Below are 18,962 nucleotides of genomic sequence, written 5' to 3'. Positions count from 1 at the left end.
CACCGATGGCGAGCGCGGTGGAGGTGAGGTGATGGTTGGTCCTTCCTCCGCGCGATACGCCGACGCCGATGACGATGACGCGCTGCGCGATGGGGCCACCTGACGACTGTGAGACAGCAGGTGCCACTAATCTAAGCTAGCGGAGTTGGAGTCACCGCGAGATGTGGGCACCTCCACCGACTTCTCCCCGTCGCTCCGCTGGCCTGTTCTCATGCTGTCGCCGGGCGCAGTGGTGAGGGTAGCAGACGACGTGGAGGGAGTGAGGGAGGGAGGGACGGTGGTGCTATCTACGGCGAGCTAGTGGTCAGAGCTGGACGTATAAGAACGGGGGACCGAGGAGGCGATGGGGCGCTGAAAGACGAGTTACTAACCCGCCCCCGCCATGTCCACCTCGCAAGAAGAAAGCAAGCCCGCCTCGACGACCGACGAAAAGTCGCGCCGCGCGAGCAGTGATGCCGCCGCGGCCCCGGAACTGGGCTACACTCCAGCGTCCGCCGGCTACCCCGGCGACGGCGCCGAGCACACGTACCACCGGCCTGCGAAGTGGTCCTGGGCGGCGATCAAGCACTGGATCACGGACCGCGACCTGCACGTGTGGTGGATGTCGTTTGGCTTCACGCTGCTCTTCACCTCGTACCCCATCCAAGGCGTCCAGACGATCCGCTTCCCCACGACGGGCAGCTATATCCTCATCGTGCTCTATTCTGCGTACCTCGTCACGTCGATGTGGGCGACGTTCTTCCTGTCCTGGTGGGGGCTCGAGTGGTGCCTGCCGTGGGGGCCCATCTCGTACGCAACCTGGATCGCGTGCATGTTCGGCGGGAACACGGCGGCGAATCTCGTGGGCGCGGCGTTCTTTGGCTGTGAGTGGGACCGACGACGGGACTGGGGATGAGATGGAGAGCAGCGCTGACACCCGCCACAGGGGGCGCTGGTATTCTGTGGCCCGCTGCCGGCCAGCTCATCGCCGCCGTCTCGACGCCACACAACCGCGCGACCAACGCCGGTATCTACCAGTGCGCGTTCCACGTCGGCGTGTGGGCCGGCGGCCTCATCCTCGGCGCGGTGGAGAAGACGTTCTCAAACTACAACTACCAGTACGCCGTGTTCGTCAGTCTGGCAGGCACGGCGGCCGTGTGCATGATCCTGCACGCGTTCTCCTTCCGGCGCCGGTTCCGCCGCAACCCGAAGGAAGCCGCCGCAGAGGAGGCGGTGGCCGGGAGCGACCCCTCGCACGCGCACGGCGCCGTGGCCCGCGTGCAGCTCGACGACGGGACAGTCGAGTACCGCGCCTTCGACGTGCGCGACATCAAGTCCGAGTCGGCAGTCGTGCAGGACCTCGCGCTGAGTGGCGGACGCAGCGGCCGCGTGCGTCTCGACAAGGAGTACTTCACCACCAACTTCTGGAACCCGGTCAAGATGCTCTGGAACCCCGTGTTCGGGCCGCTCGGCCCCGCCATCTTCGTGACCGGCGGCATCACGCAGGGGTGGTTCAACGCGAGCTTCAACAAGATCGTGTACCAGGTCGGCGGGGAGTGGAACGGGTGGATCTATGCGATCTCCGAGTCGTGGGCGATCGTCGCCTCCATCGTCTTCGGGCTGTTCTACGACCGCCTGAGGAGCAACTACATCGCCAAGCGGTACCGCTGGGTCATGTACGTCTACGTCGTGGCATACTACGGCCTCTGTGGGCTCGCGCTCGCGAGCCACTACCTCGGCCAGCGGGGAATCGGACACGGACCGGGCCAGACGTCCCCGGCCCACTTCAAGGTCGTGCTCTCCTTCACCGGCGCATTCTACAACATCCAGCTCCTCGCGCTCGAGGTCAGCATCCTGACGTACCTGTCCACCTTCTTGACCTACAACGCCGACGTCGCCTTCTCGTCCAAGATTGCGTGCGAGGCAGGCGGGTACCTCCTGGTGTTTGGGCTCGTCAACGTCCTGTCACCAAAGTGGATGATCGTGCTGTTGTTCTGCGTCGGCCCGCCCGCGCACTTGGTATACCTCTTTGGATGGCACGCGCCGGAGAGGCCCGTGGCGGAGATTGTTGGTGGGGTCGGGGAGGCCCAGGCTGGGGCCGAGGTTGGGGCTGAGGCCGAGGCGCACGCTCCGGCTGCCCAGGCGACCGAGAAGTAGAAGTGGCAGAATAGACATGCAACGAGAGTGTGCCGGCCGCTATGTACCATCGTCGAACGAGCTCGAGTGGCACCACCCTCGTGGCACCACCACCCCGCACCGCACCCACCCCCACTCCCCACCGCCGCACGCGCCACGCCAAGCCACCCTCACCCCCCTCTGCGCGCGCCACACGCCCAAAGCGCACCACCCAGCACGCGGTGCAGCACACCCACGCAGCCTGCAGCAACATGCAAGCTGCAACATACATCCCCCACAGGTCCGTGTGTCTCAGCTCAGCACGCACGGGCCGGCCGGCCCATACCTGCCTGCCAGCTACAGAAATCCCAGCTAGCCAGCTCGGGCGGTGCCGCGCGCGCCGCAGCCAGCCCTACGCTACGCAACGTTACCCCTGCTGGATCCAACACACGGCCTTGACAACTCTGCGCTGCCCTCCTCCTCTCGCACTCGCACTCGTCTTGTATCGCTCACTGACAAACAACGCACACACTCACGCTCTTTACTTTCTCTCATAATAATAGACCACACGAATATGCGCGCCGCGCCCGTCCCCCGCGCGAGCGCCAACGCGAGAGCCCATGGGCTCGTCCCCCGCCAGATGTTCGTCGCCCGCCTGCCCGCCGACGCCGCTTGTCCGAGCTAACCCACGCCGCAGCGACGCAACAAAGTTCCCCCCGTGCATCCTCGCCTGCGGCGTCAAGAATGTCTGCGTCCCCACCCCGCTCATGGCGATGGGCACAAACTGCTTCTGCGCCAAGGAGATAACACAGTGTATCAGCTCGTAAGGCGTGCGCCTGTTGCAGTCGCTGACGCCCCAAAGCTCATGTACCGCCGCCGACAAGACGACCTGGACGGCCGAGTATCCCGGCGTGTGCGGCGGCACCATCTCGTTCGGCCAGGCGTGGACGTCGACATTCACTGTCCCTGCTGGCCCTGCGACGCCGACGCCGTCGTCCACCGCCGAGCCGAGCTCCTCGGCCACGCCGTCGTCGTCAACCCACCCACCGTCCTCCTCCTCCTCGTCAAGACCGGCACCGCCCTCCTCGTCCTCCTCCACCCTGCCGAGCAACTCGGCACCGCCGGCGTCCTCCTCGGCGTCGGCCACCGCCGTCCCGGACTCAACATCAGGCCACACCGGCCTCGGCGCAATCATTGCTGGTATCGTGAGTATGTGCGCCGCGCCTGCATGGGACGACGAGACGACAACGCACGTCTCGTGCCTTGCTTGCCCGACTCGCGTCCGCGCGGTGCCGCCGCCACACATTGCCGCGCTTCTCCGCTGTGACTAACTGCCACACGCTCACACACACAGATCGCAGCCATTGTCATCATCGCCGCCATCCTCGCCTTCTTCATGTGCCGCCAGCGCAAGGCCAAGCAGCGCGACGCGTACGACATGGAGCTGTTCAAGGAGCCAGGCGCGGGCTCAACCACAAACGTCACCCCGTACAGTATGAGCCCTGCGCCGCCGTTCTCCCCGCAGCAGCAGCAGATGCAGCAGGCATACCCCTTCGCGAACGGGTACGGCCCCGGCTCGGAAGCGTACGCCAGCGGCGGACACTACCAGCAGCAGCAGGGATACCCCGACCACCAGGAGTACACGCAAGGCGTCATCGCCACGGCTAACGGCTACGTCCAAGCCCCGGTCCCCGTCGCCCCCGTCCCCGCTCCCCTCCAGACCCACTCTCAGAACTACTCGCTAGGCGGCAGCACATACCCACAAGCCACAGGCTACCCCCAGCAGCAACAACAGCAGGGGTACGCCCAGCCGGGCAACAGACAAACCATCTACTCGGAGGGGCACAGCACCACCGGGCCGACGTACGAGAACTCGGCGCGCATCATGTCCATGTACGACGGGTCGACCTCGACCCCACAAGGGGGGATCACGCCGTTTGCCGCGGGTGCGGGTGCCGGTGTTGCTGGTGCGGCAGCTGCAGGCGCCGCTGGACTCGCCGTCGCGGGCGGCATCGCCAAGGCGCAAGCACGCCCGCCGACACCGACCGAGATCTACGTGCACGAGCGGGACGGCGGGCGCGTCGGCGCGCCCTCTGCCGGGCCGGCCCAGCCAGTCGTCAACGTCATGCCGCCGAGCTACGACCCCTCGTGGGCCGACGACCAGAGCACGTCCGGCACTGCGGGCGGCGGCGGGCGGGTGGTCGCGACGCCGACGCGTCCGGAAAAGTCCGGGCTGCACGTTGTGTAGTAGTTCCGCATGGTCGCTGGACGATCCGTGGAGTAGTGTTCATGTCACTAGTTGTTGCTGCTGCGTGGGTTAGAGCGGAGCTCCGCGGCTCTGCTGTAAGTGGAGAGGACGCGCCGTTCCCACGCTGCACACGCGCCGAGCTAGCGATTACGCCGTCGCGTCGGCGTGAGTCACCGCCGCGTGCGCGTCGCGGAGTAGGGAGCAAGCACGCCACGACGCGCCCACGATGTCTGACCGCCCCGTCCGTCTGCGTCAAATCGCCACCAGGCTATCTGTGGTTTGTCAGAGATACAGGCACTGCCGTGGTACCACTAGCAGTGATGTATTGAGCTAGCCCAGTCCAGGCTTGTTGGGCGCAGTCGCCCCCGTTCCGTGGTCCTAGTCTACCCCTTCCGCCTTACGATAAGGGCGGAGTGGTGGAGGCGGAGGAGTGTCTGGTCGCCACATCTTGACGACCGGTACCTGCCTTTCTACTTACTGCCGACCGGCAGTCGGCACATATGAAACAGAATCAGAAGCAAGAAGCTAACCTTGTCTCGGTTGCGTCGCAGATGCAGCAGCTCATAAGGCGCGCATGGGCTAGAAGCAAGGAAGGTTGTGACGGTTGCGACGCCGATGCGACGTTGCGAAGGAAGGTTGCTTTTCAATTGAATCGCCACGTTCTCCCAACGCGGCGGCGGCGCCCAGCACGCTGGCCGGAGATTAGCCTTCTGCATTCCTCGTACAAGAGCATGATGCAGTGCCTTTCCCACGACAGAGGGTGGGCACGTCGCAGGCCCGCAACGCCCAGCGCAACGATGAGAATCGTGGCGCCTTGAATCGCAGGCAGTCAGTGCCTGCAGCAACCGCAGCCGCAGCCGCATCGCAGCTCTGACGGACGGGGGCCCGGGGTTGCGGAATCGGCGCGGCGTCGGTGTCCGTCTGGGCGGAGACGACGGCAGCGGCATGGTTGATGTTTGTTCCTTGATTTTTGTATCTCGATGGATTGCTCGTGGATTACACGAGGAACGAGCAGGTTTCAATTGACTTGGCAGGAGGCAAGGGGCGGAACGAGAGCGAGAGCGAGCAGGCGGTGGCGCAGACCCTGAGGGCCGAGGGGGTGCCTCGCCATGTTTTTACATCAAACGCCTTGCAGCCTTGCTCGCCTTGCTGGCGGCAGTCTTCCTCGTCCATGCAGCAGCAGCTCGACGCGTATGCGCCTTGCCCTCGGGCGAGCTTGCGGCCCCTCCACGTAGATGCGTCTCGGCGGTGCTTCGGGACTAGGGCGCGCGCGGCAGGGGTCCGTGCGCGGTGGTGGCGGCGCGCAGATGCGGAATGGGCCCTCCTCCGGCGTCTCTGGCCCGATGTCGATTTCGACACGACACCTCACTGATGGCGCCGTCGTGGAGAGTATGCAGTCAGACCAGTGTGCAGGTATTGAGTTGTCGCAGGTTGCGCTGGCCGCGGAATGGAGGGGCACGCGCCGCGGCACACTGCCGTGACGCTTTTACAACGGAACGGAACAGCTCGGGGCGGACCACTCCACGCCCGCGACGCAGAGCGTACAACAATGACGACCACCGACCGACCGCAGTGGCCACCGCCGCCGGTCAGTGATAGCCGCGTGCGTGTCCGAAGTCTCCGGGCGGGCGGGGATAGCAGAATGTACGACGCGCCGCTCGCCCTGTCCGACACGCCCGCACGCCCGCAGCTGGCGTGGGCGTGGGCGTGGGTCTGTGCGTGGGCGCGGAGCGCGTCTGCTTCGGCGTCATTGCAGCAAGTGGGTGCTGCTGCATGACGTGTCTCGACTGACGTTGGACTGCACCACAAGCTGCTTGTTGCCTCGTCTTCCCTGTCGTGCCAAGATGAGATCGTCAAAGTTGGGCGCTCAGGGTGCGCAGGGTGTCGGTCGTTCCACGTGCATTCAGACCCTGAAATGTTATCGCGACGGGTTGAAAGGTTGCCGGCAACCGGTGTGGTGGTGGTCCTCTTGGTGCTTGCCTGGGTGGGCTGCGACTAGCGCCAGCTGGCAATTTTCGTTATCGCCACAGCCAGCAGTCGCACCTCTGACGTGACGCGCGCGGGCTGTACAGAGAGAAGAGGAGAAGCAGGTGGGCGCAGTAGCCATTCACGCTTGACGGCCACGTCTGCACCAGTGCACTAGTAGTGTGCCTCGAAGACGACGTCCATCGCGTCCTCCTTGTCCAAGGCCCGTATGCAATGCAAAAAATAACAATTGCCAGCAAGCAGCAGCCAGCAACATCGCACCCAAGTCCACTAAAACCGGGTATGAGGTTGACTGTAGCGGTGGGCGGCGAGGCGCGGAACAGGGTCGAGATCGAGACGAGACTCAGGGTTGGCATCCAGGGAAGGACAAGTTGCGAAGACACCACAGTGACGACTTTTTTTCTCTTGTCGGCGCGGCTGGGCTGCGCGGGAGGCCACACAAAGCCGTTTGGTGTGCGTCGTGCCGTTTCCCACGCTCAAGCAGGCAAAGTCCCTGGTTATTGTTGTTGCTGCTGGCCGCGCGGCAGTGCTGATACTCTGCAGCAGCTGGGCGCGCGGCCGCCGGGTGATACACTGCAACGCTCACCGGCGCCGCGGCGCCAGGGATAGCTGCAAGGGAGCAGCAAGGAGCAGCAGCACCTGCATGCAGCCAGCACCTGTCCACCCGTCTGTGCATTTTCGAGCTCGTTCTGCGTCGTGGTGGCAACTTTGGTAGCCGACGACTTGGCTGCAGGCTCGTCATGGCACGACATAAAGACACACCACTGCTTTCCCAGGCTTTGTTTTTGATTTCAGTAACTCATACATCTCCATCTCTCTCTCTCGCCTCCTCTTACTCTACCCACCCACACCAAAGGTAAGCACCAGCACTAGCCCGCTTCCCATCCCAATCGCCGTTACGCGTGTTCTCCCCTCTCTCGCGCCGCGTTGCTTGCTTTGGCACTGGTGCGGTTCAAGATCGCTGCCATGTGCCATGGCTTTGCTTCGCGGCGCCGTAATTGAGGTCACGACGGTATCTGGCAACAGTCACCGCCCGTGGACGATTACGACTCCTTTCCCACCCCGTGGCCAGAGTTTCAAAAGTGCTATCGTCGTCGCCGCGGCGCACCGCGCACCGCACCGCGTTCAATGTGTCTCGGCTTGACACGTCGCGGTGCACACAAATAGCGTTCCAACTCTGTGTTACGAGGGTCCCACGTTGCTCCCACGCACGGACGCACACCGGCCAAGCGGCGCGCCGAGGCGTCGGACACCAGCCAGATTATTATTGAGTGCGAATGTGCATGGCGTCGGCGGCGTCGTCGGCGGTGGCGAAGGCGTCCAAGGGCGCATGGGTGACTGCTCGAGCGTCAATGCGGCCCCGCGATGCTTGACACTGGCGCGCCCTCTTCCTGGCACACACTTCGTCGTCGTCTTGAGCGTCACGTCAGTCTTCCTCGGCCGCCCTTGCTGCCGGCCGCCTCGCCCTCGTCCGGTTACCATACTTGCCCCCCTTCCCCCTGGTTTCCAACATTCCACCACCTCCTATCTTTTCTTCTTTCACTCTCCCACATTCACGTCTTTCCGACTCTTTTCTCTTCTCCGCAGCCTAGTACCCATTGCTCACTCTCTACCAGTACCCATAAATCACAATGGCCGCCTCTGTCCAGACCCAGCCCAACGGTGACGTTCCCAGTGAGTACAAAGCGGCAACAACACGGACACACCTCGCAGTGCTGACCTGCTTTCAGACTTCAAGATTGTCGAGCGTCTTGACTCGGTCCCCGTTGTCCACGACTCGATTGCCTACGCTCAGTGAGTAGTTGCGCGGTCCCGTAGGTAGGACAAGCCAGCTAACCACCCCAGGTCGCTCATCAACTCGACCCAGCTCACCACCAACCTCTACAACACCGCCGCCGGCATTGCTTCGCGTGAGTAGCCGTAGAGTGTGCACGTCCACCCTCGCGCCCCCTTGCCCTTAGTCAGCCCCTAACCATCACAGGTTCGTACGAGATTGCCACCCCCATCCTCGTTCGCGCCAAGCCCGTCCTCGAGTCGGCCGACAAGCTCGCTGTCGCCACCGTTGACCGCGCCGAGTCGGTCTTCCCTTGTGAGTCGTGACAAGCGCGTGACGCGCCGATCCCGAACGCATGCTGACACGCACTTTCCAGACCCCTTCAAGACCCCCACTGAGGACCTTGTCGGTGTCAAGCAGGCCAAGGCCGTCTACGACGCTGTGAGTTGATACCCCCCTGTGCCTGTTGCGTCGTCTTGCGGGTTCTTTTGCGCCTTGCCGCGCCCCTGCCACGCAATTGACACGCAATCGCGCCCCTTTTCTCCCTCCTCTCCGTGGCGGATCACAGCACTGACACACTCCCTCAGCGCGTCGCCCCCCTCATCCAGCAGGCCACCCCTGTCATCCAGGAGGTGATCAACAAGACCACCGCCATCAACAACCAGCTCGGTGCCCGCGTCACCGCCGCCATCCAGGAGTCGACCGAGATCTCGCACCAGCTCCTCGAGCAGCTCCGCACGCTCGCCGACTCTTCCAAGGAGCTCCCTCACCACCTCATTGAGGGCCTCACCAAGGCTACCAACGACGTCAAGTCGATTGTCCTTGAGAAGGACGCCTCGGTCCAGGACAAGACCAACAAGCTCGGCGCCTACGTCGTCGACCAGGTCAAGCCCGTCGTTGACGAGATCTACAACTACGTCCTCGGCGCCAAGAAGGCCTACACCGAAAAGCTCGAGAAGGTGACCGAGAAGGCCGCCCCTGCTCCTGCCGCCCCCGCCGCTGAGAAGACCACGAACTAGAGGGTTTCTTTTGTTCCGGTAATGGTTTATTCTTAGTTGTGTGACATAGATGCGGTTTACGACTTGTGATTGATTCCCCCTCATGGCGCCCTATGCCGAATTTGATGCGTTTGTAGCTTCCCCCTCCATAGTATGTTATGGATAACATGTCTGGGCGACGCGTTGGGCGTGTTGGGCGCGTCGGCAAAGTGGAGGCCGTAGGGGTGGAGGTATGTAATGTTGTTGCAGTCGCCACTGACCAAGCCGCCCTGCTCGCCCTCGTGGCACTCGCTCCGACGGAGCGGCGCCGTGTTCCGACCTCTCTTCGCCGATATGTCGGTCCTAGGACACACGAGATTATGGCGACTGGCCATGGACCCTGTGTATCTCGCCTTTGGCGGCGCTCGCATTGGCCCGTAACGACGCCGCCGCCGTCGACACGGCGCAGGACTGGCGCGGCGGACCAATTCCACGCCGCCCGGAATCCGGACAACATGCCGAGAACCCGAGTCATCCACCACTGGCATTTCCGTTGTTTGGCGGGGTGAAGGGGGGGAGCAGGCAGGCAACTGTCGGGTCCCCATAAGCTGGTGCTTGCTGCTCTGCATCTACTCTCTCGTTCGACCTCGCCTCGTTTTACCTAGCCACAATGAGCACATCACGACTGTTTGGAACTGTCCGCACGGCAGCAAGGAGCGCAGCGAGCGGTGTGCGCCGCGCGACCACGTCCGCCGGCGGCAGTCGCGCGGGGCCCTCGCGCTTGGCCCTCGGCGCGGCCGTGGCCATTGCGGTTCCGGTGGGTAAACATGCAGCGATGAAAGGCAGGCCTGACATCGCCCCCCTAGACCGCGCTCTACCTCTCCCGTGGTTCCACCGAGCTCGACTCGCGCGCGGTCGCCGTCAAGCCCCGCAAGGCCAAGGCCGGCGTCGTCTCGGTCGCTGATGTCGTGCAACGCGCCGAGGGAGACGCCGTGTGGGTCGTGATCAATGGCGAGGTGTACGAGTGGGTAGCAGGGGGTGCGTCGAGACGAGATGCTGACGCCTGCGCTCCCTCTCTCTGCTGCCACCCGTAACCCACCCCACCACAGCATGACAAAGTTCCTCGACGACCACCCCGGCGGGCGGGACATCATTCTCGCCAACAGGTCGCGCGACGTGACGCCGCTCTTCAAGCCGCGCCACCCGTCCGACCAGCTCGAGGGGCCGAACCTGCCGGACAGCGTGGCCAAGATCGGGCCGCTCGACCCTGCGGCGTCCGAGGCCGAGCTCGACGCCATCAGGCTGCAGATCTCGGCTGAGCAGCTGGCCGAAGAGGAGCGGATCCGGGCCGAGCGCGCGGCGTTCGAGGAGCGCGGGCTCGGGTCGGTGATCAACATGCGCGACTTTGAGCGCGTCGCCGAGCCGCTGCTGAGCACTGTCGCGTGGGCATACTACGCCTCGGCGGGCGACGACGAGATCAGTGGGTTTGGGGTGGGTGGGAGGGTAAGGCTGACGACGTAGCGAAGAACACCAACGCGTCGGCGTACCAGCGCGTCGAGTTCCGCCCGCGCGTGCTCCGGCGCGTCGGGGCGGCCGACGCGTCGACCACGCTACTGGGCTGCCCGTCCTCCATCCCGGTCTTCATCGCGCCCGCAGCGATGGCCAAGCTCGGCCACCCGCTAGGCGAGGTGAACCTGACGCGCGGCGCCGGCGCGACGGGCATCATCCAGGCGATATCCTCCAACGCAAGCTGCGGGATTGACGAGATGGTGGCCGAGCGCCTGGACGGCCAGCCGCTCTTCTACCAGCTCTACGTGAACCGCGACCGCAAAAAGGCCGAAGAGCTCATCCGCCGCCTCGACGCAAACAAGTTTGACGCCATCATGCTCACGGCCGACGCGCCAGTCGGCGGCAAGCGCGAGCGTGATTTGCGCCTCAAGGGCGAGTTTGAGGGCCCCGCAGGCGGCGTGAGCGTCAAGTCGGACGACACGCAGGGCGTGTCCCAGGCCATGTTTGCGGGTGTGGACCCGGATCTCAACTGGGATGATCTGAAGTGGGTAGTCGACAGGCGACAGCCTGTGGCGCCACCACACTGCCACAAACTAACACTCGCCAGGTGGATCCGCAGCATCACGTCCATCCCCATCATGATCAAGGGTGTCCAGACGGTCGAGGACGCACTGCAGGCGTACAACGCTGGCGCGGACGGCATCCTGATCTCGAACCACGGCGGCCGGCAGCTCGACACGACACGCCCGTCGCTGGACGTGTTGCTAGAGATCAGGAAACACGCGCCGCAGCTCCTCCGGCCCGAGTTCCGCGCGCCGACCGGCCCCACCGCCGAAAGCCTCGCGCACCCCGAGCGCCTGACGCCTGCCGACGACGCGAGCGCCAAGCCCCTCCCGCGCCGGTTCGAGATCTTCATCGACGGCGGCATCCACCGCGGCACAGACGTCGTCAAGGCGCTCTGCCTCGGCGCGAACGGCGTCGGCGTCGGCCGCGGCTTCTTGTTCGCGCAGAGCGTCGCGGGCGAGGAGGGCGTCGAGCACGCCGTGAACAGTGAGTGGGAGGGGTGGGGCAGGCGGGGGCCAAACACAGCTAACACCCGCGCAGTCTTCAAGCAGGAGATCGAGCTCGCTCTCCGCCTCCTCGGCGCCAACAAGATCTCGGACCTCCGCCCGTCGTTTGTCGAGGTCAAGGATAAGTGATCAGTAGTGTGTGGGCCGGCCAGCTAGCATATGCATGGGTGCGGGGTGTAAAGGGGCCGGCACGCCAGTGCCGGGCCGAGATGCTGCTGCTTCTATCTTGCCCTCTATCGTATTGTGTCTGCCGTGTTGTCGTCCAGTCTTCCCTATGATCCTATCCCGTATCGCGCCGTACGCGCCGCGCCGTCCTATCACGCCGTCGCCCATTCCGTCCACACCCTATGCCTTGGCCTTGCTTGCCGAGGGCCAGCCGAGCGCCGCGCGGAGGGACGTCTGCGCGCCGCCCGCGACGATGCCGAGCAGGCCCCAGAAGACGCCTTGGAGGAGGGGCGAGATGACCTAGAGCCGCGAGCGGAGCGAGCGGCGAGGGCGGGTGGGATGAGATCGAGTCAAGTCGAGCGAGGAAGCGAACACACGGCGTCAGCGACACCATCTCACAGGGCTGGCCGGCTCCGCCGTCCAGCGGCCCACGCAACCCACCTGATCCCGAACCGTGATCCAAGCGACCTTGCCCCACTGCACGTCCACCCCGTGCCCCCGCACAATCGCGACCGACGCACTGCCGTCGCTCTTCTGCGATGGCGAGAGCGCGGGGAGCACGGAACGGAGGTATGCCTGCTCGAAGCGCAGTTCCGGCAGCGGCGGCAGGCTCGCGCGCACGCGTTGCCGGACCGCCTCGCGGCGCTGTTGGGCGTGCTGCGCGCGCGCGGAGGAGACGTCCGGGAGGGTGTCGGGGTATGTTGCGGCAGAGGCCATGGTCGTGGGTGTGATGTGTGATGTGATGTGGTGGTTGCGGTGTTGCTGGGTCGTGATCGATGACGGCGGTTGTAGGCACCAAGGCAGCCAGAGTCGCTTCGGATCGACTGCCCGTACCTGCCATTTGCTCCCGCCGCCTTCGTCGTCGCCACCTAACCCCCTCAAACGCATCGCGCTCGTCATCGTCCACAGCCAGCAACACACACTCGACGACGACGAAATGAGCTTCAACGACCTCGAGCGCGGGCAGGGCGGCGCGCCGCTGCTCCCCGGCGCTGGTAGCGGAGGTGAGTGCCGGCCCCCGCCTGCTGCCTGCCTGCAATGCAATGGTTCCCCTCGCGGCTCGTTCGCTCGCTGACGCTCGCAGACGACGACGCATTCACAAAGGTCAAGGACTCGGTCTCCATCCAGATCTTCAAGATCCAGACCAACGTCCAGGGTATCCAGAAGCTGGTTGACAAGCTTGGTGGTGCGGGCGATGCGCCGCAGCTGCGCACGGCGTTGTGAGTGCGACAACGGGCGCGACGACGGCCGTAGGCCGGCGGCTGCGCTTGGCACGACACAGAACGGCAAGGCTGACCCCCCTCCCTTCCCCCAGGCACAACCTCACCGAGTCGACACGCGACATGGTCAAGCGCTCGACCGAGGACGTCAAGGTGCTCGCTGCGTTCCCGACTGGCGGGGCAGGCCAGGTGAGCCGGCGTGGCGCGTGAGCCGGGCTGTGCTGACACCGTCCCAGGCCGCGCGTAAACCCGTCCAGGCGAAACTGTCCCGCGAGTACACTGCCGCACTGCAGGGCTTCCAGCGCGTCCAGCGGCTGTCGGTGGAGAAGCAGCGCACGACGGTCGAGGTGCAGAAGCGGGCTGTCGAGGCGGCGGAGGACGAGGCGTGAGTAGGCGCGAGCAGCGGCCGCGCAGCGGTCGCGGTGAGCGACAGTCGCCGGCCATTGCCTGTACAGCCTTTGCAGGGCTAACCCCCACGCAGCCACAACGAGCCCCGCTCCTCTGTCGAACTCGAACAGGTCCAAACCCAAACCCAGGCCCTCGCGCCCCAGATCAGCCAGCACGAGCTCGAGTTCCAGGAACAGCTGATAGCCGAGCGCGAGGGCGAGATCCGCGAGATTGAGAGCGGGATCCACGAGCTCAACGACATCTTTAGGGACCTTGGGGCTATTGTCGAGCATCAGGGGGGGTTGATTGGTGCGTTTGTCTGGCGAGGGCCGCAGGCCCGAGCCGGGGCAGGAGCTAAGTGTTCCAAGTCGAATAGCTCCGCCCCTTCCAGCTCACTCGCGCCCGCTGACACACCCCCAGACAACATCGAGTCCAACATCACCAACGTGGCCGCGCACACCTCGTCCGCGGCGGAGGAGCTCACCACCGCACACGAGTACCAGCGCAAGGCGGGCCGGAGGGCCGTGTGCCTGCTCCTCATCCTTGTTGTGGTCATCCTCGTTGTGCTGCTTGCTGTGGGTGCTGGTACGCTGTCGGAATACTAACCCGCCAGATCCTGTCGTAGTGCACGCCGCACCCCCGAACTCTATAGACTTTCTTTGTATTGCGCACGCTCGCGAGCGTGCGCTATGTGGTAATACTTGTGTGCTGCTGTATGGCGACTGGGCCTAGGCCCGCTTTACTTCCGCCACTGACACCGCGTCGGCGTCGTCGGCGTGTGCGTGTCGCGAGCAGCAGCGTCGTATGCAGCAAGGGCGTCATGTGCAAACAGAACCACAACCCCCTCCCCGTGTCACCTCACAGCTCTACTAATGCATGCGCATACAATCAATCGGGGAACAACAATGAAGTGGTGTGGCTGCGGCCATGAGTGGTATTATTGGCGGATAGGTGGGTGAGGTGGCGGGTGGCGGCGGGCGCCAGGGCCGCGTGGCGGGACGAAAGAACAGCTATATACAACGTGTGGGAGCGGCTCAGAACAGGCCGTGGAGCTTGGGCTCGCGACCGGGGTCGAAATGCGAGTGGCGGCGCTGCGTCTCCATCGTCGGGCGGCCGCGGGGCGCAGCAACGGCGTTGTTGAACGGGTTGGCGGTGCTGAGCGCGTCGAGCCCGGGGGAAGGCAGGGCAATGCTCCCGCGCGGCGTTGTGGGCGCGCTGGTGGACGCACCGCTCACGCTCATGCGCGGGCGCGTCAGGCTCAGCAGTGAGAGGAGCGGCGAGCGCGATGGCGAGGGGTCGCGCGGGGCCGCGGGCTTGGTTTGGGGGTGGGGCTTGGCTGGGGGGTGTTAGCTGGGCTCGGGGGGCTGGACGGGGCGGCGGGGGCGGGGCGGAGCGAGTGGATGCACACGCGCACACACGGCGTGTTGTGCAGCTCGGCGGCCTCGCACACTCGCACGCCCGCACGCTCGCCCACGAGCGCACTCACCAAACTCGCCGGTTCTGCGCTCCTCGCGACAGAGCCCATGCGTGCCAATGTCGAAGCTCGAGAGCAGCGCGTTGAGGCGGCCCTCGAGCTGCCCGGGGGTCGTGGCCGCGCCGGGCATACTTGTCGCCTGTTGTGGCGAGGCCGAGGGGGTCGACGCGGCGGACGTAGAGGCGACCGCGTTGGCCTGGGGGATGGGCTGCGAGGTGGTGGTGGTAGTGGTGGGAGTCATGGTTGTTGGTGGTGGTGCTGGGTGGCTGGTGTGGCGGGTTAAGGGGTGGTGGTGGTGTCTCGAGGTGGTGTCGAGAGCGAGAGAGTGATGAGAAAGATACAATGTCAAAGTCGAGTGATGATGATATGAGCAGAGTCAAAGTCTAGTCGTCGTCGGGTTATCTTGCTTGACGAAAGGACGAGTAATGTTGGAGCGAACAATCAGCAGGCAGCAGGGCAGTCAAGTTGTTGTCGTCGTGCATCCACTTGGAGCTGCCTGCTTCCAGATTATCTCCCCGCCTGTCGACGCCGCGGCCGCCCGCGCGGCTGTAATCTTTCCCTTGTGACCCCCTAATGGCCCGATAAACCCGAATACAAAAGCGGGGCGGCGGCGGTGAAATGATATTTTCGGCAGGTCAAGTAAGTCTCAGGGTCTCACGGGCCGTGGGCTGTCTCACTTCGAGTCCAGGCTCTGTGCAAACTTGGCAGCGGGGGCTTGGCGTGCATGTACATGCATGCACATCTGCCTTGCTCTCGCGACGCGGCGGCGGCGGTGCGGCCGCCGTAGAGCGTCGCGCCGCAGACCCAGCACGCAGGACATGAGAGGGAGACAGACAGCGCCGCACGGCAGCGGCGATTGTGACATTGCTCCTTTCGGTGGCGAGCGCCGGGCGGGCTGTGATCCCGACCCGCGTGGCGGGCAGGCAGTGTATGTCCGACGCTGGTCCACGCACCACTCTGGGCGAGGAGGCGGGGAGCAGACCGGTGTCCGCGCACATGCGTCAAGCCGACACACACACGGCGCACTCCACACCAACGACTCCATGCCGACGCGCCGACGACACTCCACCGACCGACGCGCCACCGCTAGTTCGCTGCTCACGTGCCCCCTTGCCCTGGGGACCCCGCAAGCGCCACCCCCGCGCACGCGCGGCATTGTCGATATTATCGCGCGCACGCAGTGGGATGTCGCTTGTGGCCGTGTGCCCGGGCGCAGTGGGGCGCGGGGCGCGCTTTGATTTGGGCATGGGTGGGGGCGTGCATTGTCTTGGTGGGGTATGCTGGTGGGCGCGGCGCGGCGCCGGACGTAAGTAGATTTGCGGGGTTTGGTGGAGGTGGAGGCGTGTCGGCGGGGCGGCCGACACTCACTCATTCATTGCGACATTATTCTGTCGGGTTCGTGTCGGACGCTGCGAGGCGAGGGCGCTACGCCGCGCTGATGCGTCGGGCATGCCGACGATGGTGTCGGTGGGGTCGAGAGTGTGGGGCAAGGTTGTGTGCGTGCTGGGCTTGGGCCTCTTTGTCAGCAGCTGGCATTGGACTCAATCTTCTGTGCCTTCTCCTCCAACCTCTCATACCAGTCGCGCCGTCTACTGCGACACTGCACGCGTCGGGGTCATGAGGGGCCGCGCGATAGATATGACCGCTGACGCGCTCCGACACTACGCGGTATGCTAGCGTCATTGGCGGCGGGTTGGGCCGACAACTCAACTCGCCGCTACTTCGTGGCGGCCGACAGCTAGCTGACCTGCAACCCCTCTCCACTTACCTGCCATCCCCATAACCTCACTGGGAACATGCTGTCGTCATTCCAGTCCAGCAGCCACAACGACACTGACTTTGGCCCAACGAACTGGGAGACACCACCAGCCAAACAAAAGCCGAAACACCCGCCCGAAAAGGTTTCACTCAAAAGGCCCAGCTGTCTCCACCCGCCCGAACGCGAGGAACATTGCAACCTGTAACCTCGCGAGTTGAAACACGGGCGCAGGAGTCGCCCTGCCTGGGAGTAGGGGTACAGTGACTCGCGATCTTACCACTACGTGGCCATGGGAACGACTCCGGTGTCGGCTGGGGGCGGAAGGCGTCTAACGTCGCGATTATGGTAGCATGCTTTGGCCCAACAGCACAGTGGTACGGGGCTTTCTGCTGCACTGATACCTTCGCATGCGAATACTGCATAGAGGTAGTGGTGCAGCACATGGCGCGGCATGTGCCTGCCGACGGCGCACACACACACTGCGCGTCTGTGCCCTTGATCGCCAACGCGCGCGATCGGGATCGGATCGGCGACGACGACATGCTCGGGATCGCTCACGCACGTATGTGAGCGGCGATGGGTGGGGATCTGACCAACCATGAATGACTGGGGGGGGGGAAGCAACAAAACGGACGGTGGAATGTTGATGAGCTGGCCGTGGTCGGCGCTCTCTCTCTTCGCGCCGCACTTGGCAGCTGACACCTCGCTGTACGCGTGACACGATGGGCAGGGTCATGTATTTCCCATCTCTGACGCCTCCTTCCTCTAACTAGTGCCACCTGTCAATGCAGAAAGCGAACTTGCAGCCCGAACATCCCAGCCAGGCCAAATCAATCTGGAACCAACGCGCAACAATCGGCATCACCCAGAGGCCGAGTCCACGCCATCTCGTCTCAGCGACACCGAGGGTTTGGTGGCCACCAAGGCCCACAGAACCAGATTTAAACTACGGATCGAACAGAGGATGTGGCTTTTCGACGCGGGCATGAACTACGGGCGCCGCCGGGCCGTAGAGATATCGACTACGGGCCGCCATTCGACTACAGCGCTCAACTACGGCCACTGACTCGGGCCACGCCACAGGCTTCGACTCGGGCCAGCCGCTAAGATGTACACTCCCAGGTTTGATGTCAGGTCTTTCTGCCGACTACGGGGGGCGGGGCGTATGTGCCGGCGGCGCGCTGGCGGGTGCCACCCACCCAGCAGCACAGCAAACACGCGCAATGATGCCGTGGCGTTTCTGCCCTTGCGTCGACGGCTGGACGTGGTTGCATTGACTGCCTGCTGCTGACAACAAGTGATGCCAGCGGCGAGTGACACACCATCGTCTGTCGGTTTCGCGATAGCCTGCCCCAGTCTGTCCCGCTGCTCAAGAAGGCCGCCACACAACAGCGCACCCGCCAAAATCCTTCCCGCGCGCACCCCCAATCCACCGCCCAACCCAACAACCCCCGCCCCCCTGTCCAGCGTGCATGCACCGCCCCCCGGATGGCGCGCGCAGGCATATCGGGCCATTCGCCGCGCGCGCCCGCCTCGACCCACCCGATGACGCGGTGGAGGCGGCACTGTACGCACGGAGCGAGTGAGCGCGCAGATACCTTCCTGCAAAGCACACGCCGCCGCGTGCCTTCACTCCTTGAGCGAGATCCAAATCCAGATCCGCGTCAGTGCGGCGTGCTGTGCGCGACGTAGCCGTTGTTGCCACTGTGCTGTACCCAGCGCGCGCGCGCGCGGGGATCGACGTGACTCGACATGGACGGAGCGAGCACTACCGCGACCGCGACCGCGACCGACCGCGTATGTACCGCGTGCCGGCCCGCGTCGCGCTGCTGCTGCTCGTAGCTCGTCGCGTTCCGCCGTGCCCCGTACATGTGCGGTGCATACGACGCGTTCCGGGCCGAAAACGTAGTCTTCTCGCGCTGCGCCCGCCGCGCCGCCCCGAACCAACCTCTTCCGTCGCCACATAACCGTGCCACCTGCCACTGAGCGAGCGACAGCACGCCATGGCCAAGTTACGGCGCTGGCCGGTGGGACGAGGTAACACTTACGTTACATTTGCTGGGATGGCCGTTACGCGATGGCTGGCCGTCACGCCTGTGGCGGCGGCGGCGCGCAGGCTGGCTGGCTGGCTGGCGTATGGCTGGAGGGAGACACTGGGAACAACGGACGGGTTTGCACGCAGCCCGACGTGCAGCACTGTCCACGCACACCCGATGCAATGCACACACAGAGCTCGCGTCGCGACAATGCACGACGACGCGGCACAACCTCTGCCTTGTGCAAGTACGCGCACACACGC

General features: G+C 64.6%; 7 protein-coding genes across 7 annotated transcripts; 5 read left to right on the top strand and 2 right to left on the bottom strand.

The window, feature by feature from the left end:
- Window positions 1–382: 382 nt before the first annotated feature.
- LOC62_03G004634 (uncharacterized protein) lies at window positions 383–2,136 on the top strand (the record flags this gene model as incomplete). The annotated part of the gene is made up of 2 exons (XM_062771152.1): window positions 383–863; window positions 926–2,136. 2 exons carry the CDS (start codon window positions 383–385, stop codon window positions 2,134–2,136), a joined length of 1,692 nt encoding a protein of 563 aa, XP_062627136.1.
- Window positions 2,137–2,668: 532 nt separating this feature from the next.
- On the top strand, window positions 2,669–4,342 carry LOC62_03G004633 (uncharacterized protein; the record flags this gene model as incomplete). Its single annotated transcript, XM_062771151.1, has 4 exons — window positions 2,669–2,736; window positions 2,792–2,917; window positions 2,957–3,005; window positions 3,449–4,342. The coding sequence occupies 4 exons, from the start codon at window positions 2,669–2,671 to the stop codon at window positions 4,340–4,342; spliced, it is 1,137 nt and encodes a 378-aa protein (XP_062627135.1).
- A 2,718-nt stretch (window positions 4,343–7,060) lies between these two features.
- LOC62_03G004632 (uncharacterized protein) lies at window positions 7,061–9,279 on the top strand. The gene is made up of 7 exons (XM_062771150.1): window positions 7,061–7,184; window positions 7,945–8,002; window positions 8,059–8,122; window positions 8,174–8,238; window positions 8,310–8,417; window positions 8,479–8,543; window positions 8,690–9,279. The coding sequence occupies exons 2-7, from the start codon at window positions 7,960–7,962 to the stop codon at window positions 9,119–9,121; spliced, it is 777 nt and encodes a 258-aa protein (XP_062627134.1). The 5' UTR covers window positions 7,061–7,184; window positions 7,945–7,959; the 3' UTR covers window positions 9,122–9,279.
- A 355-nt stretch (window positions 9,280–9,634) lies between these two features.
- On the top strand, window positions 9,635–11,829 carry CYB2_3 (Cytochrome b2, mitochondrial). The gene is made up of 6 exons (XM_062771149.1): window positions 9,635–9,896; window positions 9,946–10,103; window positions 10,189–10,559; window positions 10,601–11,132; window positions 11,196–11,638; window positions 11,693–11,829. The coding sequence occupies exons 1-6, from the start codon at window positions 9,750–9,752 to the stop codon at window positions 11,785–11,787; spliced, it is 1,746 nt and encodes a 581-aa protein (XP_062627133.1). The 5' UTR covers window positions 9,635–9,749; the 3' UTR covers window positions 11,788–11,829.
- Window positions 11,806–12,567, bottom strand: SPAC14C4.01c (putative protein). The gene is made up of 2 exons (XM_062771148.1): window positions 12,265–12,567; window positions 11,806–12,123 (listed from the first exon to the last, which is right to left on the bottom strand). Exons 1-2 carry the CDS (start codon window positions 12,538–12,540, stop codon window positions 12,004–12,006), a joined length of 396 nt encoding a protein of 131 aa, XP_062627132.1. The 5' UTR covers window positions 12,541–12,567; the 3' UTR covers window positions 11,806–12,003.
- Window positions 12,568–12,738: 171 nt separating this feature from the next.
- On the top strand, window positions 12,739–14,189 carry pep12 (Syntaxin pep12). The gene is made up of 7 exons (XM_062771147.1): window positions 12,739–12,827; window positions 12,908–13,043; window positions 13,139–13,232; window positions 13,280–13,428; window positions 13,525–13,739; window positions 13,851–14,005; window positions 14,044–14,189. The coding sequence occupies exons 1-7, from the start codon at window positions 12,761–12,763 to the stop codon at window positions 14,053–14,055; spliced, it is 828 nt and encodes a 275-aa protein (XP_062627131.1). The 5' UTR covers window positions 12,739–12,760; the 3' UTR covers window positions 14,056–14,189.
- A 100-nt stretch (window positions 14,190–14,289) lies between these two features.
- Window positions 14,290–15,371, bottom strand: LOC62_03G004628 (uncharacterized protein). The gene is made up of 2 exons (XM_062771146.1): window positions 14,917–15,371; window positions 14,290–14,766 (listed from the first exon to the last, which is right to left on the bottom strand). The coding sequence occupies exons 1-2, from the start codon at window positions 15,143–15,145 to the stop codon at window positions 14,465–14,467; spliced, it is 531 nt and encodes a 176-aa protein (XP_062627130.1). The 5' UTR covers window positions 15,146–15,371; the 3' UTR covers window positions 14,290–14,464.
- Between the last annotated feature and the right edge of the window lie 3,591 nt (window positions 15,372–18,962).

Source organism: Vanrija pseudolonga, chromosome 3, assembly GCF_020906515.1.
Source record: "Vanrija pseudolonga chromosome 3, complete sequence".
NCBI classification, from domain to species: domain Eukaryota; kingdom Fungi; phylum Basidiomycota; class Tremellomycetes; order Trichosporonales; family Trichosporonaceae; genus Vanrija; species Vanrija pseudolonga.
The sequence above is the reverse complement of the archived record's forward strand: the minus strand, read 5'-3'. Positions and strand labels throughout refer to the sequence as shown.

Coding starts and splice junctions, on each gene's coding strand:
- SPAC14C4.01c (XM_062771148.1), bottom strand. CDS start 12,540: ATGGCCTCTGCCGCAACATACCCCGACACCCTCCCGGACGTCTCCTCC. Junction 12,124..12,264: donor GGATCACGGTTCGGGATCAG/GTGGGTTGCGTG, acceptor TCGCGGCTCTAG/GTCATCTCGCCCCTCCTCCA.
- LOC62_03G004632 (XM_062771150.1), top strand. CDS start 7,960: ATGGCCGCCTCTGTCCAGACCCAGCCCAACGGTGACGTTCCCA. Junction 8,123..8,173: donor GACTCGATTGCCTACGCTCA/GTGAGTAGTTGC, acceptor TAACCACCCCAG/GTCGCTCATCAACTCGACCC. Junction 8,239..8,309: donor CGCCGCCGGCATTGCTTCGC/GTGAGTAGCCGT, acceptor TAACCATCACAG/GTTCGTACGAGATTGCCACC.
- pep12 (XM_062771147.1), top strand. CDS start 12,761: ATGAGCTTCAACGACCTCGAGCGCGGGCAGGGCGGCGCGCCGCTGCTC. Junction 13,233..13,279: donor CGACTGGCGGGGCAGGCCAG/GTGAGCCGGCGT, acceptor ACACCGTCCCAG/GCCGCGCGTAAACCCGTCCA. Junction 13,740..13,850: donor GCATCAGGGGGGGTTGATTG/GTGCGTTTGTCT, acceptor ACACACCCCCAG/ACAACATCGAGTCCAACATC.
- CYB2_3 (XM_062771149.1), top strand. CDS start 9,750: ATGAGCACATCACGACTGTTTGGAACTGTCCGCACGGCAGCAAGGAGC. Junction 9,897..9,945: donor CCGTGGCCATTGCGGTTCCG/GTGGGTAAACAT, acceptor TCGCCCCCCTAG/ACCGCGCTCTACCTCTCCCG. Junction 11,639..11,692: donor CGTCGAGCACGCCGTGAACA/GTGAGTGGGAGG, acceptor ACACCCGCGCAG/TCTTCAAGCAGGAGATCGAG.
- LOC62_03G004628 (XM_062771146.1), bottom strand. CDS start 15,145: ATGACTCCCACCACTACCACCACCACCTCGCAGCCCATCCCCCAGGCC. Junction 14,767..14,916: donor GCGCAGAACCGGCGAGTTTG/GTGAGTGCGCTC, acceptor AACACCCCCCAG/CCAAGCCCCACCCCCAAACC.